Below are 16,283 nucleotides of genomic sequence, written 5' to 3'. Positions count from 1 at the left end.
CATCTGCCTTTTCACTTGCAGAAGCCACAGCCATCGAGAAGCATCACCCCCCGCAGCGGGGGGGAAGGAGAAACAAACACCGATGGAGTGTTTATTGCAACAGGATTTTATTCACTATTTTAATTTTTGTACAAAAAAAAAGGGCTTAAAATCATAAATACGCTGCATGTTAAGAAAAATAGATACACCACGTATTGTCCTAAAACATGTTTCTTTGCACCCTCAGCTTTGGAAGTTGCAAGATGGGCCGCAGGTAGATTTGGTCCCGGGTGGGGAATGCCAAACTGCGGAGCTCGTGCGCTTGAAGTACCGAGGCTTGTTCTTGCCGAAAATGTCCTCCAGCTTCGGGCTTGGAATGAGCCCAAAGAGCTGGTCAACGTTCACCGGGTGATAGTACTGGTGTAAAATGGCTTGATTAAGCTGAGACCCTGTGGAAACCACCGCGCCGGGGAAGCAGATTTGTTACAAGGGAGTTTTCCGTGCCCTTTCCTGCAGAGCATCCCCTTTACCAGTGAGCCCCGCCGTTCTTCCCACAGCCTCGGACGCAAACAGGCGCACGGAGGACTTTGGTTTTCCTCCAACACAACAGCGCTTGCAGGAAAGTGGCTCCCGTCCCCCCCTCACCGCTCAGCTGGCAGCTGCCAGCGCTGCCGGAGTCTCAGCCGCTCCTGGGAAGCCGAGACCGCACCGAGTGAATCGGGAACACTCCAGCTTCCCAGGGCAGGAACTGAAGGGAGCTGAGCCGAACTTGGCACCTACCATCAGCCCAGGCAGGGACAGGCTTCCGAGGTTCATTCTCATCATCTGTGGAGTCATCGCTGTTCAGATCCATCCCATAGTTGTTTTTGTTTACCTTCGGGGATCTGGATTCCCTGGCGCCCTTTGGGGGCCTTAAGCAGGATGTGGAGATGGATTTCTGAAAGCACGGAGAGCAGTGATGAGCTCAGGGAGCAGCCTTTCCACCCTGGCAGGAGAGCCCGGCCAGGGCAGGCTGCCCGCTGGAGCCGCACGCTCCGACCCTTCGCGGGGCCCTCCGAGCTCCGGCACCAGCGAGACGGACAGACCGGGCTCAGGTCCCAGCTTGGAGCCTGCAGCACGATGCTGCCGGGGCATCCGGGCAGCACCCGTGAGTCACGAGTTCAGGGTGAGCTCCCAGTGCCACGTGCCGGGCGAGGAACTCCACCATAACGGGGAGGCGGGCAGCAACAAGAGCTGGCCGCTGGCTTTCCAGAGCGGATGTATCAATCACACTCGTCTTCATCCCTGCTTCAAAAACCAGGAGAGCCAAGAAGTGTCTGGGAAGCCTTTGATCTCCACGTTAACTGGAACATCTCTAACAACCCCACCACTCAAACCTTTCTCGTGTTTCATGGCAGATCTGCTTTTCCAGATTCTCCAGAGCTCTGACACGAGTCGCAGCACGGAGAAGTCCAGCAGGAAGACGAGGAGCCGCTCAGCCCCAAGACAAGAGAGTTCACCAGCAGCAGCAGCCGCCCCCGAGTCTGTTCGACTCTCCAGCAGCTTTTCAGCCCCCCCTCCAGTGAGCAGCTGGAAACAGCTCCAGCTCAACCGGGCTCCTGGAGAGCCGAGCCAGGCCGGGGCTGCGGGCTGAGCTGCCACCTCCCGCCGTGCTGCCATCCCGTGGCCATTCCCAGCACCTTGTCCAAGATAAACCACTTGTTTTTCCTTCAGCTTCCCCCTCCTCCAAGACAACCGCCATCCCCATCCTCTGCACAGATCCCAGTTTGACCCCAGCAGCTGCACGTGAGGGATTCGTTTCCTGCTCCGTCGCTGACGGATGATGAATCCGCAGGCTCCAAACAGGACCCAGTTAGGCACCACGGGCTCATTTCAAGGGCTCTGCTGGACCCACAACTCACCTTCACAGTTTTGCTCAGCCACATGCCAGGGGCAGCAGCCAACGCTTCTGGTTGCTTGGATTTTTTCTCCCCTCCCAGCTGCTGCTGGGGCTCCTGCAGACCATCTTCCTTCTGCCAACACACAAAAATTTAGTCATTCTTCATTCACGTTCACTCAGGTGAAAAAAAAACAGACTATCTCCGGAATGGAGCCATGTTTCCTGGGGCCCTTGCAGAAAAAAAAAAAGTCCTCAGTCTCTGTGTCGTCTTCTGCAGGAAAAAAAAGAACCAAAGCCCAAACCCAAGACTCGGATAAAGCGATTCCTGTCTTTGCTCAGATCCAGATCGACACGGTCTCCGGAGCCCGTACTCACCTTCACCACTCTGAGCCAGGGATTAGAAGCCACGGCAACGGATTCTGGTTGCTTGGCTCTCTTCTCCTGCCCAGGCAGCTGGGGCAGCTCTTTTGGGCTCTCTTCCTCCTAACAAAGAGAAAGACTTTTCACCGCTTAATCTCCTTTTCAACCCAAACCACTTCATCCAGGAGATTCTTCTCCCGTACTACTCGGCAGGGAAGAGCTAACAGGGAGGGTAACAGGAGCTGCAGGCACTGGGAATTATGTTCGACTTCTCTCTTATCTGGAGGAGCTTTGCTGTGGCTCACTCCAGCCCAGTTGCTGGCAGCGTACGAAGAATTCAGACCTTCATTAAAATTATCCAGCACAAACCAGAGTTTGGATGTCAGGGATGCAGTGAGCAAGATCACCAAGAGCAAACGCAGGAGGAGGAATTTGTCCTTAAGAGGAGTGGCATTTGGGGGCTGGACTTTTCACTAATGAAGAAGGCAGAGGAGAGAGTGATGCTGAGAGCAGCACGAAAACGTTACCGTGACATTTTGAGACAAACAGCCCTGACTTTCAGCCATAACACCCTTTGTGTAAATGCAAGCGATGTTACATGAAGCCGTACGACACCTGAAGTTGGTTTGGGGATCACATCCTCCAAATGTAGAAGGGGAAAAAATAAATCCCTGACTAATTTCCATATTCATTTCAGTATCAGAGAGTGCCATTTGGGGGTGTTCCTCGGGGTGCCATCGTACGGCTGTCATGCCCCCGGTGACGAGGCCGAGGAGGCTCTGCTGTTAACAAGAACAGCCAACCCCAACCTCTGCGCTGGCACAAACCCCAGCTCCTCACGGCGACACGTTGGGCTCGTGTTGGGTTTTACTGCAACCGTTCCTCTAACGTAACGGCGAACGGTAAAACCTTTGGCAGTGACGCAGCGCTCGGAGAACAAGTCTGATCCTAACCCAAGCCTGCGCATCCTGAGCCTCACGAGGTGACAACAGGGTGGTCCTGCCCAGCCCACTTCAGCTCCCCACCTTTGTGGTTTTTTCAGTACACGCTGCTGACTCCGTCTGTGCTTGGGGATCCTTCTCTTTCCCTCGCTGTTTGTGATCCCTGGGGGAAAAACACCCTCTAGTTTAGTTAGAGAGGAAAGCATGTCTGCCCAGCCCCCCAAGCACTTCTCCAGCCTCTCTCTCCAGACCCCCAAACCTTTGGGACAGCCTGGACACCTGAGAGCCTCCCAGTTTCAGCAATACTATTTCTGTTTACTGCTTTACCACGTCCCCTCCTCCAGGACAGAAACAAGCTATATACCTTTCCTCCACTTGTTCCACCTGTTGCTGCTCTACAAGATTTTTCAGTTCCAAGACTTTCTTTCCTTTTTCTTTCACTTCATCCTCTCTCCTTTTCTGCAGTGGTTCCTGCTGCTCAAATTCATCTTCCGCCTGAAGAAGGAAAACCCTCGTAACCCTCCAGCTCAAGAGGAGAAAGATGGGAGGACATGAAGCGAATGCTTTGAGACAACCTGTGCTAGTCACATCTCATTCTTACCTCCCATGGCCTGCCTACCAGCTGGGTGGTCTCTCCCTTCTGTCCTCACTGGTAACCTCATGTTCAGACCCAACATCAACCATCCAGACAGAAATCTCACAGCCTGGACCCTCAAATCCCTGCAGCAGGAGAGGCAGTAACCCTTCCCTGTCCCACCAGCCGGAGCAGTGCAGGGTTCCCTGCTAGCCCTTTCCTTTTCTACACGCAGGAGGGACCTAGAGTTGCTCTTACCACCCTCAGCGCTTTCGGCTTCCGTGCATCAGCTTCCCCAAGCTTCTTGGACAGTTTCTTCTTGCTCCGCTCCTCTGCTCCCTTCTCTTCTCGCCCTTGCGAGAGGCGCACCTGAGAAAGCCACAGGCGTCTGCTCCGCTGCCCCGGAGACACCTCACAGCCTTGTCCAGACAGGGGACGGGACTGCTTCCGCAGCCTGTGATGTCCCAGGTCCTAAGGAGGACCCAACACCCACCGAGCAGCACTTGTGCACTGGATTTAGTGCCAGCCTTGTGCAGCGAGGCCACCACGTGAAGAGAGACCCATCGCTGGCAGTGACAGCAGCACGGAGCAGAGAGACCATTACACAACCCCGAAACACACGATTTCATCTCCTAAGTGATTCTCTGCAGAACACGAGGATCTAGCATCTGGTTTCTGCTCTGCCTGCAGCTGAACTAGTATGGACTGGGGACGTGAAAGGTGACGGAGCCCCAGAGATGTGGCTCCTTCACCCGAGCTGTCCGGCCCAGTAAAAGCACCGGCATGTCCACAGCAGCGAATGAGCCAGGGCTGGGCATGCTTTTGGTCGCTGGGGTTTTAGGAAAGGCTGAAAGGAGCACGATCCCTTTGTTTTCTGAATGCTGACCTTTAGTCTACTCCCCAAAACGAGCAACCGTCCTGCTCCCAGAGGCTGCCAGGGCCCCAGGTCGGTCAGGCACGAAAGCAGCAGCACTGTCTGCACACAGCCATCAACAGCCCATCCTGGCATCCTCTCCATCTTCCACCTGCCCTCAAAAGCGGGCCAGACAAGGCTTTAAACCACAACACCAACACGCACGCAGCCAGGTCGACTCGTCGTGAGCATCCCTGGCACGCCTGGTAGCTGTTCTCTCCCACCGCGCTTTCGCCACCCGCTGCCAGCGCCCCGGCTCGGCTGCCCGCCGTGTTTCGCGTGACCGGCTCGCTCCGAGAGCTGAGCGCGGCTGCCCCATCTGCAGGGCCCACTCCTGCGTGCAGGGCGGCCAAGGGCGCCGCCACGCCGCGCCAACGTGGAGCGCCACAAACACGGCGTGTCGGAGCAGGAATGTTTAGAGCCGCTGGTGAGGTGCAGAGAGCAAAAGCCTCCTCGTGCCAGACAGGGAATTTGCTAGACATGCTCTGATGGAGACGTACCCACCACCGGATTAGTCACCAGCAGCAGCCCCGTGCTCGCACGTGCCATGCCAGCAGCCCGTGTGCATCCCTCGGTCTCACGGCTCGCCGAGGTGACGTCGCTGCACTGAGCGGTCCAAAGCTCGGTCAGCCTTCTTACCTTCTCATCGCTCTGGAAAATCTTCTGCTCCATCCGCTTTTTCTTCTCTTCTTCCATTTGTTCCACTCTCTCCCGAGCCTGCAGCGCCTTCCTCAGACGCTCTTCCCTCTTCCTGGGCAGCGTGCATGCAAGAGGGGCTCGTGAGCTTTGCCTGCTCTGGCACGGAGGATGATGGGGGAACAGGGACTTGTGGTGGCGATCGCGGAAAATGGTTATTTTGCTTGACTGGCCTTGGCTGAGCTCAGCCTCAGCGCACTGCTGGACGAAGCACAGCCCTCAGCACGTGCTGCTTTGCACCGACGCCGCTCTCAGTGCCACCAGCGTTAGCAGCAGGGCTCAGGCAGCACCACTGGCAAACACTCCTTTCAAGGGGGGGCACAAAGCATGGCACAGCAGTGCTGCCCGCCTGGCAGGGAAGGCCTCCGAGGCCATCCTGTGCTGCACCAGGGAAGGGGCAGGAGGTAAGGGACCCAACTCACTGCTTCATTTCTGCCTGCCGCCGCCTCTTTTCCTCTTCCACTTTCTTTCTCCTCTGTTCCTCAGCCTCCTGCTTCTTCCTGAGGCTTTCCAGTCTCTGCCGCTCCTTCTCCTGAAGGGAGATGAGTTCAGACTGTACCAGTTGCTGGGGCTTGTTCCTACCCTCAGGCTGCTTGTGCACAGGCAGCTAGAGGCTAGGCAGCCTGCTGAACAAAGAAGTCACTGTCAGAGGCACGTTCACCCACACACCGGGATGGGAAGTGAATAGTAGGGAAGAAACGACGCGTTTTGGCAACAGAGCTTGTTCAACTAATAAGAGCAGAAGAGTCACGGGAATAGGAGGGAGACACCTCAGTCCTTCGGCTGCAGAGAATACATTGAGGCAAGGAACAGCTCGCTCCCGCTGCAGGCAACCACCTGTAGCAAACGCTCCTTGCCCAGGACAGTGTTACCCACACCAGCAGCTGGGAGAACGGGGGAGAAGGGGCACAGTGCACGCAGTCTTGCTCAGAGGCCAAAAGGATTCCCAGCAGTTCCCAGCCCCAGCAGAACACACCTGCAAAGAGATCCTGCCACCTCACCGCTGGTGTGGCCAGTTTACTCATTCGGCCAGAGCGCTGCCCGGATGCCAGTGTGAGGGGAAAGAGCTGCCAGTGCCCGCCGGGCAAGAAGCACCGCTGTTATAATCCTGCAGCCCCCACGGTTAAGGGTCTCATACTTACAACAAAGTCTCCCTGTAGAGAAGAGACATAAAAAAAAGATCAGGGGTTTGGAAGCAGCACCAGAATCCCCCTCCACAGCGCACGCACCCTGTTCCCAGCTGCAGCTCCTCACCAGTCCGTGGTAGGGAACCCACCGCCTGATCCCACACTGCCTGTCTTTCAGCCCTACAGCAGCCAATTATGCAAGACACAAGGGCAGATTCCCACTGCAGTGACAAAAGCTTCCCACTTCCCTACGGTTCACCAGTCCCAGAATGTACCGCGTTTCTGCCGACTAATAGACAGAGCAGCTGAGGTTTCTCGGCACACGGGGAATGTTTGAGGATCGCTGCTAAAAACTCCTGGCCAACAACAGTGTGTGCAGACAGACCATGCAAGGCAACACCAACCAGCTTCCCCTCCCTGCAGAGGCTGAAGGAGGACTGCAAGGAGGAGCGGCACTGATCCCTGGTAGCAGACGGAACTAGGAATAGGTTTATGCTTTCCTAAGCAAACAGTCCTTCCAGCCACTGCCCCAAAATCCATCCCCTCCTCCAGCCCCGCGAGGGAAGGTGGGACTCTGACGCACCTTAAGATCAGGTCGGGTGGGAGTGTTGCGTCTGACGAAGTTCTTTATGACACCCCCACGTCCTGCGGGCCCCGGGCTCGCGAGCAGCTGGTTCCGCTGCACAGCCTGCAGGAAGTTTTTCAGCGGTCTGACAACCTGAGAGGAGAAGGCACAGGGAAGTCAGTAGCTGCCAGGCAAAGGGTGGCAAAGGGCCATGGCACCCACTCACCTTGCTAACTGGAGAGGAAGAAGGTGGAGTCTGGTTTGCTGAATCCTTTTGCCTGTCATCCAAAGGGGAAAGGGTATGACCCCCTGGCTGCTGCATGTTCCATACAGCACCCATCGCTTGTTTATAGCTTCTCGTCCTGATGGCATTCGAAAGAGGCACGTTAGGGGACTACTGTGCTCCACGACCCAGCCAGAAGCATTTACAAGCTGTTAGACACTTCCCTCCATCCACTCGTTGCCTCCAGAGGACACGGGCCTCCTCGGAACCCAGCCCTGCGGCAGGCACTCCGTCCAGGCACGGGACAACTCGGTAGGGAAACACCTGACTGCCAGAGCAGCGGCGCACAACATCCCAGCTCTCCTTCTCCGCTCCGAGTCCCAGCGAGCGGGAACTCTTTGTCCTGTCTGGCATCAGCAGCACAGGGCAGACACAGCCCCGGCACGTTCGCAGCTGGCCCCCCGGCTCGCCCCACTGGCAGGCTGTCACCTGCTTTGTAGATACTTTGGATGCTCACAGATCTACTCGTGCCAGAAACGACTTCACTTGCATCCCCTAATTCCAGGGAAAACCAGGGAGGACTGCTTCCCTGCACAGTCAGGGCCCAATCCAGCAGCAGCCCCGAGGAAGGCTGCAGATCCTGACCCTCCACGCGGCGTTAAGCACCCACGTGAGAACAGAGGCTGCTGTTATTCCCCATCCCGTCCGCTACCCACAGTGAATTCCCCCCAGCAAAACCAGGGCAGGAGACTGAGGGCAAAGCTCAAAGCAGCCGAAACCTCCCGTGAAACACCAGTAACACAAGCAGGGAGGGAACAAGTCAGGTACTCCAGACAGGATGAAAACAAACGGGTCAGTCCCCTACTCGTGTTGCCCCCGGGAACTGCTCCCGGACCACTCGGGGTCGGATCTAAGCAGTGGATTAGCTCTGCCATCCCAGTCACCTTCACTGGTTCCCGCACGATCTCGCGCGCCTGCTTCCCGAGCCAGACCTGGCTCCCAGACCCAAACGAGTCACAAGGAACCCCCAGGAGACAAGATCTGCCCAAAGATTTCAAAACCACCTTGGAAGGTGGGGAAAAGGTAGGGAAACAAACATCCAAAGCTTTTTAAGCAAGTTATTTAAAAGGCCAGGCCCAAGTCCTTCCAGACCACTGGCTCATTCCTCCTCCCGGCAAACATCTCATACCAGATGCGTGAGGGATTCTCCTGGGACTTGGCACAGTGGGCTTGTTCCTGGTTCTCATTCCGGTGTTCGCTGTTTGGATTCACACAGCTTCCTGTGAAGAAACCTGTAGTCAGCACCACGTGTGGGGCATCCTGCAGGACTCCAGGTTCTTGTCTCCAGCTCTCGTGTGCCAAGAGCCCTGTGGCACATAACTAAACTGAGAAACCAGAAGCCTGGGTGGGTACCAGCTGCTCATCAGATCCTATCACTCCCACAGGGGACAAGCAAAGCCTGGATCTCTCCCTGTCCTTGCTGTGAGGCACAGTAAATAAATGGGACCTGTAAATCCTCACATAACAGAATCCCAGAGGAAGAGGATGTCAGGGTGCCTTAACAGAGCAGTACACCACATGGGAGATCCCAGCTCCAAGGGCAATCTCCTTTCCAAGTGTCCCCACTTACTCATTACGTGGATCAAAGCTGGACAGGACAGCGTTTGTCTCAGGGCTTGGACACGTTTACAAGAGGTCCTTGCTTATCTAACTGCATGTCTCCCCTCTTCAGGAGATCCAAAGTTTCCCTGAAAAATCACCTTGACTGCTCAGAGGTGGTTTTGTTTCGACACAAGTCCCAGATTTTCCACAAAGCCTCATGCTGGCTCCCTGGTCTGTGTGCTTGAAGCTTCGTGCAAGATCAGCTCAAAGTTACCTTGGTCGTTCCCCGCCAGCTGCTCAGGAGGAGATAAGCACTGCGCAGGAGAGCTGGCAGCTTGTACGCTTTTGCTTGGAACGAGGAGGTCTTCAGGAGCCTGCAGGAAAAGGAAACAGACATTCTCTTAGCGCTGTTGCTCCAAAGAACAAGGTTACCATGTACCTGCTGCCCTGACAAAGCCAGTCACTTCCAGCTGCAACCCAACTGCTCGGCGAGGGTGTGCTGCTCTCAGCCGGAGCCGTGCTGCACGGACACCGACCGGCTCACGGCAGCAACGGGGGTCTGCTCAGGAGACACCAGGCCCCGCAGGAAGGACAGTTGCCCAGCGCTTCTCAGCCAGAGCAGGAGCTTTACTGAACACGGACCCCAAAGTCAAAGCGCCTTGAGAACGACAGGCAGCTTCTGCACAAAAATTTTCAAGCTTCAGGGATGGGGCAGCCACAACTTCTGTGGGCAACCTGTGCCAGTGCCTCAGCACCCTCAGGGAGAAGAATCATTCCAGCCCTGAATACCCAGTCCAGGATATTCCAGTCCTGAAAGACAAGTCCCTGCAGAGTGTTTTGGGTTACAAGATCATGAGGCACTTCAGGTACCATCATGGTATGTTCACAGGAGAAGCAAAGAAGCAGCTGCAGCACAGCGTCCTGGTGTGCTACGGGGCTGCCTGCATGCAGGCCACGCTTCCTCTACCAACTACCACCACCACGACCCAGAGCAGAGCCACCTGCCCATTCCCGCTGCTCCTGCTGCTCCCCAACAGCACTGGGGGGCTGTTCCAAAGCAGAGCCCACCCTGGGCTGGGCAGGTTGTCACCTCCACTGGTTTGCAGCACAACCACACAGACGCTTTTGCCAGCTCCAAGGAGGGGATGGGTTTCTCCGTCCTGCCGGCACCGCAGGGTAACGCCGGCTTGCTGCGCACGTAGCCTCAGCGGCCAAGGAAAGCACGTGAACTTGAACTGCCCTCCTGATTTTTGCAGCTCAAACCAGCAAAAGAGACAGGCTAGGGATAAACCCAGCCAACCACCGTGCCCAGCTGACTGGCTGAGTTCCAGGAACCTGGCCAAGCATCTCCAAAAGCTCCACCTTGAAGAGGGCTTAGCAAGGCACAAAGTGCCTCTGCCCACCAGGAGCCAGAGCGCCGCGAGGCTCAACTGAGCTGCCAAGCGCAAGGACAGCGCTGCCCAACTCAGCAGCACCTTCGCGGAGCTGGAGGGGACGTGGCAGAACGATCCCCGGCCGCGTTCCCTGCCGCCAGCGGCCACGCTCAGCAAAAGGTGCCACCTCGGGCACGACAGTGTCCAGGCAGGTATTTTGTAGGTTGCTCCTTAGAACTTACCTTGGCACTTGCGGGGTTCGGTTCCAGTCTGGGTCTGTAAAAGAAAAGTATTTTAACCATTTCAGCTCTCTGAAGGGTGAGGTACAGGTGGTAAACGCACGGTGGAGCCGGCACACAGAACCCCAAGGAAAGTGCAGGCAAATCTGAGCCCATCCAGAGGCACAAGCCAGTTTCAGCCAGGCCACGCAGAGCTGGAAATTATCCTGATGGGCCGTGCCACGGCATTGCAGGACAAGGCGCTGATGAGCTCTGTGCCCTTCTGCAGAACTCTCACGCGGCAGTAAAGAGGAAGCTCTGCGAGCCTTCGGCTGAGAGAGTCTCTCCAGTCAGACCTCCAGCACCACCAGGCATTCAGAGGCTGGTTACAGCCAGGAATCCCAGCACATAATCCGCAGGATGCCAGCCAGCGCCAGGCAGAGGTACTGCCAGCAGCCTCTCAGGCCCCCCGACCCTGCTGCAGTGACCAACCTCACCGCACTCCGACCAGGCTTCCGACCAGGCAGGGCTGTGCCTGAGCAGCACAAACTTAGAAATACCAACCAGTCCCAGGTGACACCACCACCTAAACCAGTCTGTTACAAAATCAGTCCTATATCTGTAATACACAGCGACCCATACAGCTTCCCAGCAGGGTTTTCTGTGGTTTTTTCCCCGCCTGCTTTACGTGGTGGGCTCACCTCATGCTGCTGGTCACATCTTCTTCCACGAAAGCCTCCAAGGAGCTTTGACCTGGGGGAGGAAAACACAAGCCAGCGTGGGAATTTCATCCTGAGGCTTCCCAACAGCAGCCACACGCCTGTGGTGGAGCTCAGCTCTCCGCACGGGCTTTCCGCCCAGGGAACACGCCAACTGCTCATCCCGCTTTCCGCACCAGCACTGCCACCTCCCTCGAGTGCCACTGACAAACTGGTGTAGGCTGGGAAGGCAGGGCACTGGAGCAGCAGCTCCAGCTGCACCAACGTGCTCCTGCCTGTGCCACGGGCAGCACTTCCCAGCCGACTGCCTTCAGCTCCGGCTCCCTGCGCGGTTTTACGCGGAGACTGGGTGGATTTCGGCTGATGTCGTTGCCCCCACAACGCCGCGTAGCTGGAAGGGTTATAACGAACGCCTGGATCCCGCGTGACTCAAAGCTGACAAAACTGAACAAAGGCCTCAGCACTTTGTTAGAAGCCAATCTGGCTGGGAAGCAACGACTTTAGAAAGCCCAAACTGCAAAACCTCCCCAGGAGTGGTGGGAACAGAGGATACAGGGAGTTCCGTGCTACCAGGAAGAGCCTGCGCTTCCCAATCTTGTTTGCTCCAATGACTGTGCTGCTTGGTTCTCAGTCCATCCACTCTACCTTCACCCAAAACGCATTTAAGCTCCTCTGCCAGTCTCAGCGGGAGGAGATATTCAGTTCCTACGGATTTTTCGGAGAGCTGGCAGAAGACACTCGCATTACAGCCCCTCCCCAGGGAACGCTGCGGTCTCTTCCGACCGGCCAAACGGCACACGTGGCTAAAACCAGCCAGGTGGCGTTTCCCCTTTCACTCTTGTTTTTTTTTTTTGCCCACCCACAAGCGACGCGACGCAGCCCCCAGTCCCTGTGCCCCAGCAGAGCTTCCTTCACCTGCCACAGCAAACACGGCCCGAGACCAGGACCTGAAGGTCACTGCCCAAGCAGGTGGGAGCCACGAGGCCGATGGACAAGGAGAGCACGAGGGGCCGGAGTTAACACGGAGGAGCCGCTCCACGGCTGCTCGCTCCCCGCACCGGACGCGCTCGCCCGCGGACATGAACTTACCGCTCACTCTGCTGGAGGCGGAGGACGACTCTCGCGCCGCTGCCGCCTTTGTAACGGCCCTGCTGATGGACCTGCGGATCATGCTCTCTCTTCTGCTGGCCAGGGAGTACTTTTCTGCCAAGGAGGTCCTACGGCTCCTGCGGGGGCCACCGACAAAGCTGCGGCGTCCAGAGCAACGGCGCGTTTTGGATCTCACCGTAGTCGTTTTGCTGTCGGAGTCCTGGAAAAACACCTTTTCGAGGCCTCGAGGAGACTGATCTCCTTGGAGCACGGCAGGGTCTCCATCTCTAGCAGCCTTGGGAGTGGAGGTACTCGCTCTTCCTGCGGGGCCCTCCTCCCGGGCCCCTGCTGCCTGGCCAGCAGCGATGGCAGGGACAGAGGACATGTCGTTGTGCGGCTCAGTGGCTGCATCCTCGCAGGCTGCGCCGCTGCCACCAGCGCCCTGAGGGCAGTCCCAACTGTCCATCTTCGCCACGGGACCTTCTGCCGGGTGTCTCCCAGTCAGTGCTGGGAGCTCGGATGTAACACCGGCCCGAGAGCCCAGCGCGCAGTCGGGCACGGACACCTCCTCCCGCCGGCAGCCGGGGTTCGGGGGCTGCTCTCTGCTGCGGCGCCTTTGGGAACTCGGCTTGGAAGACACCGGCTTGATGCTGCTTCTCCTTCTGGACAGCCTTAAACAAAAACAATTTTAAATGAAGCCATGAAGAAGTCTCCCGCCCCTAAGTGATTTCTAGAAGGGAAAAAAAAAAAAAAACAGACAAGAAGCTTTGAAGTGAACCTGCAGCCTTCTTCCTTTCACCATTCCCCCCCCAACACATCTTATCACTGGTGAAAAGGAGGAGCTGGACCTTGAGAGCTCGCAGACGTGCTCTAGCGGATTTAGCTGGAACAATTTGGAAATCGCTGCTTCCTGCTCTCTGCTGCCTGCAAGGTGCTTTCCTGCTGGCTGTAGCCACTCTACAGCGCAGGCACGCACCCTCCCTGCAGCCAGAAAGGCATACTGGTACAAACAATCCCACTGGTTGCCTTGAGCAAAGTAAACATCCACACGGAGAGGGACTTTGGACAGAAGATATCGCAGTATCCCATGACCAGCTCCATGTGGAAGTCTCCCCTGTAGAGATCTACAAGATCCCAGGTGGAAACAGCAGCTTCTGCGGCGCTCTGCCAGGCTGCCCAGTACCAAACACAGCCCGAGCACGGGGGAGGCAGGGACCCGAGTGCTGAGAAAACATCCACGGCTCTAAACGCAGTTTGCAGACGGGCTGGGAAATGCAGCAGTGCCGTCATGCACGCGGCACCCGATGGCACCATCCTGAGGAAGGCAACAGGAAGAACACCTGTATGGTTAGGAGTCATGAATTCTGGGAATTGCTGTTATTTAGGAGAAAAACTACCAGGCACAGTAACTCTCTCTGCCTCTATCGCTTCAGTCAGACTTGGCCAGCTACTCCCCGGGGAACTCCAGCAGCGAAATCCTCTTTGCTGCGCCAAGTAACTCGCCGTGAGAGGACGGAGCCACATGCTTGATCAGCGAGTTGGGGAGATCAGGTGGACAAACCCAACACCAAAGGACAACTTTGGCTGTCCAGAGCAAGGCAGCTTCCGATGCCAAAGCGACCCAGAGGTAGCCAGGTGGAGACTGGAGACAAAGCCAAAACGGAGAGCAAAGGGGGAAGCATGGAAAGTCAGGAAAGGAAGCCACAAAACCCGCCGTGCTGCACAAACGAGGCTTTACAGTCCCTGCTGCGAGACCAGCAGCAAGGAGCGACTCATCCTCCTGCCAGCACTCCAGGGGACACCCATCACCGGCAAGGAGCGACCCATCCTCCTGCCAGCACTCCAGGGACACCCTCTGCCCACCCCTTCCAGCCTCGCTCGCTTAGTTTCTCATCCTGACCACTAGCAGGACGAGGGACTTTTTGCCAGGACTAGCAGAAACGACCACCAAGTGGGAAATGTGATTAACACTGCGCTGAGAAACGGGTTTTAAAGCGCACCCCGAAAAACAGAGCGAGGAAAACAGCAGCAGCCTGACCCTGCGGGATGGAGCACAACGTGCCATGCTGACCTGCGGTGAGAGATTCCTGGCACTCTGCTGCATCAGCACATCTTTCCCAAAATGAAGTTTCAAGGAGGAAAACACAGGCAAGACTCATCCTCCTCAGGGCAGTGGCTCAGCTGCTTCCCGAGACCTAACAGCACATCTTAAGGGATCTGCCCTTTTGGATCTGCGACATTTTCCTTCTCCTGCCCTCCTGCACCACGCACTCACGTGAGCTCCCCACGCTTCCTTACTGTTCTCGCTGTCTCTCCACCCTCCACATCTGGTTTTGGACAATCTTTTGGTTCTAACTCTTCCTTGTCCAGCTTCCGTGGGTTCTTCACCAGGGTTAGCAAAATTTAAGTGCCTTAAAGCACAAACAGCTTCCTGCTGCGTGCGCGGTGACAAGGCTTGGGGCACGCTACGGCAGCTGGCAGCGTGCCCACCACCCTCCGAAGGGCAGGGTACCTTTACCCCCTCGCCACTGACCACAGGGTGGGAGCAGCTACACAGTCTGCTCCTGCCAAGCAGCGCCCAGAGGAGGTTAATTAGCACCACAGCCATCCCTGGCTACACACGCAATTAAATCCTGCCCTATGCCATTCTGCCCTGGCATCAGTTTGCAGGCAACCGTTGTCCGCTTAGGACGAGCTTTAAAGACCTCAAGCCCAGCTGGTTCTAAGCAAATCACTTGGAATTTCCACTTTGGTTTCACCGCTAATCCTTCTGAGCCTTCCCGCCTGCCAGGTCAAACAATGACCGCGGACGTGCCACTTCGGCGTGGCACCAGTAGCGAGTTCCGTCCTCGGGTCTCCCAGGCACCAGCACAAAGGTTTAGGGAGCGAACACCAGTAGCAACCTCAGGCCCAAAATCACGCAGAAACAAAGGCAAATCAAATACAAACCAAATCCAAACAGATAAGAAAATACGGTATTTATTCATCTTTGTTTCTAACCAGAGAAAAGAAAAGGCAAATTGGAAGTGAAGGAAACAAGCCAACTCTATCCCAAGCTTTCACAAGGATCAAAACATCGATCCATCTTGACATGCCCTCTTACAGGGACGTGCTAACCCAGGGAATAAAGCAGCTATTTTCCATGGGTACACAGAAAGTTCCTGTTTTGTTTCACCCTCAAAGGCTGCGTAGCAGAGCCAGAACAAACCAACTCACCTACCTCCTCCTGTTTGGCTCCTTATGTTCATCTTTCAGGCAGGAGGACTGCCTTTTCCTGGGACGCCTCCTCTGCGACGGTGTTTTGGACATTAACTGGGGTTCGGCCCCAAAGCTGCTGTGGGGCAAACGCACAGGACGGAGTTGGCTTCACCCTGCCACCCGAGCCAAGGCCATCCCCAACCGAGCCCAAACCCAGCGTCCCTCCTTGAGGAGCGCTGGGTGAGAAACCAGCGAGTGGCATGTGCCAGCCGCAGGGTGCCAAGGCCCAGACCCCGCTGCTGAAGGCGCAGCCGTGTCAAACCACAGCCACCCAGCTGCAGAGCCCAGTGCCCACCGGGGCACCCGGACCGGCTCGCCAGCATCTGGAGCACACGTGGCCGGGGAAGCTGGAAGACCAGCCGGCTCCCCGGGGGACAGGGAGGTGCCCCGGAGGGCAGCCCCTACCTATCCAGCATCCTCATGCCCTGCTCCTCCACCTCCCGCAGCCAGGCCAGGTGCTTGTGCTCAGCATCATGGAAGAACCGGGAGAGCCTCTGCCCGCACACCTCCAGCAGCCGCAGCGGGCCGTCGGCCTCCGCCATGGCCCCGCCTGGAGCACACGGAGAGAGGGACGGGCTCGGTGGCACCGGGGGACGCTCCGCCGGCGGGCGGGGAGGCAGCGGGCCCGCTCCCTGCTTCGGAGCGGGGTGCGAGGGCAGGCGAGACCCGGCGCTGCCCCCGGGGCCGGCACAAGCCCGGAGCTGCGGCCCCCAGGCCGCTCTTCCCGGGGCGGAACCGGCTACACGGGGCCCGGAACCGCTTAGCAC

At 57.0% G+C, this 16,283-nt stretch overlaps 1 protein-coding gene across 1 annotated transcript; it reads right to left on the bottom strand.

Moving 5' to 3' along the window:
• Positions 1 to 222: 222 nt before the first annotated feature.
• On the bottom strand, positions 223 to 16,058 carry LOC104378451 (inner centromere protein-like). Its single transcript, XM_086612842.1, has 19 exons — positions 15,922 to 16,058; positions 15,479 to 15,592; positions 12,264 to 12,929; positions 12,085 to 12,158; positions 11,152 to 11,203; positions 10,475 to 10,508; positions 9,134 to 9,233; positions 8,447 to 8,537; positions 7,261 to 7,396; positions 7,053 to 7,187; positions 5,765 to 5,874; positions 5,286 to 5,397; positions 3,992 to 4,102; positions 3,524 to 3,654; positions 3,244 to 3,322; positions 2,234 to 2,341; positions 1,881 to 1,991; positions 760 to 916; positions 223 to 428 (listed from the first exon to the last, which is right to left on the bottom strand). Exons 1-19 carry the CDS (start codon positions 16,056 to 16,058, stop codon positions 223 to 225), a joined length of 2,664 nt encoding a protein of 887 aa, XP_086468968.1.
• Between the last annotated feature and the right edge of the window lie 225 nt (positions 16,059 to 16,283).

This window comes from Tauraco erythrolophus, chromosome 6 (assembly GCF_009769465.1).
Source record: "Tauraco erythrolophus isolate bTauEry1 chromosome 6, bTauEry1.pri, whole genome shotgun sequence".
Taxonomy (NCBI): domain Eukaryota; kingdom Metazoa; phylum Chordata; class Aves; order Musophagiformes; family Musophagidae; genus Tauraco; species Tauraco erythrolophus.
Note: the sequence above shows the minus strand (reverse complement) of the source record. Positions and strands in the feature narration are given on the sequence as shown.